At 64.9% G+C, this 1,271-nt stretch overlaps 1 protein-coding gene across 1 annotated transcript in view; it reads right to left on the minus strand.

The window, feature by feature from the left end:
• SP2 (Sp2 transcription factor) overlaps positions 1-1,271 on the minus strand; it is a 10,724-nt gene that overhangs the window by 3,977 nt on the left and 5,476 nt on the right. The window contains 3 exon segments of the mRNA XM_029959046.1: positions 21-233; positions 899-1,174; positions 1,176-1,265. Coding sequence (XP_029814906.1) covers positions 21-233; positions 899-1,174; positions 1,176-1,265 — 579 coding nt within the window.

Consider the following 1,271-nt stretch of genomic DNA (forward strand, 5'->3'; position numbering starts at 1 on the left):
ATGGCCTGGGCAGCGGCTGCCAGCTGGGCAGCGTTCAGGCTCAGGATGCCCCCGGCCGGGGCGATTTTGGGCAGCGGGCGCTCCTTGCGGGGCGGGGGTTTCCTGGAGCCCCCCGGGCCGGGGCTGCGGGACACGGGGCTGCTGCAGGACGATCCCGACGGAGCCACGGCCATGGCTGAGGCCTCCTGGAGCACCACGGTCTGCAGCTCCCCCGAGGGGGTTTTGAAGTAGACCTGAGGGCGGCAGAGAAGGGGGGTGAGATCGGGAATGGTTCCTCTTCCCTTCTCCAACACACACCCCAGGGATCATGGAATGGTGGATGGGTTTGGGTTGGAAGGGATCTTAAAGCTCATCCAGTTCCACCCACCCGGGGACACCTTCCATTAGGTTGCTCAGAGCTCCATCCAACCTGGCCTTGGACACTTCCAGGGATGGGGACAGCCAAAACTTCTATGGGTTGGAAGGGATATTAAAGCTCATCCAGTTCCACTCCCCTGCCATGGGCAGGGACACCTTCCACTAGCCCAGGTTGCTCCAAGCCCCGTCCAACCTGGCCTTGGACACTTCCAGGGATGGGCCCAAAACCTTTCAGTTCCTCCTTCAAAACCCTCCCAAAATCCCTTCAGTTCCTCCTTCAAAACCCTTCAGATCCTCCTTCAAAACCCTTCAGCTCCCAAACCCTGGGTGAGGCCGAGGAGAAGGCCCAGGTGGAGCCTGGTACCTGGGGAGGTGGTACCTGGGTGGGAGTGGGCAAGGCCCAGGTGGAGCCTGGTACCTGGGGAGGTGGTACCTGGGTCGGGGTGGGCAAGGCAAAGGTAGAGCCTGGCACCTGGGGAGGTGGTACCTGGGTCGGGGTGGGCAAGGCAAAGGTAGAGCCTGGCACCTGGGGAGGTGGTACCTGGGTCGGGGTGGGCTCCGCCGCCTGGATCTGGAAGTTCTGGGAGGCCTTCTGGGGCACGGTGGGCAGCGTGGCCGAGGCCGCCTGGACCACGCGCAGGGCCTGCTGTGGGATCTGCACCACCTGCGACTCCTGCTTGGGCTGCACCACCTGCACCTGCTGCACCACGGCCGGCTGCCCCGCGCCGGGGCTCTGCACGATCAGCAGGTTGTTGCCGGCCTGGATGATGTTCTCCGCCGTCGTCTCGATCAGCACCGTCTCCACCTGCTCGGCCACGCGCCACGGCGGCGGCGGGTTGGGTGGGAGACGCCGCCTTCTTCCGGGGCTTTTTGCCCGCTTTGGAAGGGCTGTCCGTGAGCAGCTGGGCCTGGGC

This window comes from Manacus vitellinus, unplaced genomic scaffold (assembly GCF_001715985.3).
Source record: "Manacus vitellinus isolate BGI_N305 unplaced genomic scaffold, ASM171598v3 scaffold_192_pilon, whole genome shotgun sequence".
Taxonomy (NCBI): Eukaryota; Metazoa; Chordata; class Aves; order Passeriformes; family Pipridae; genus Manacus; species Manacus vitellinus.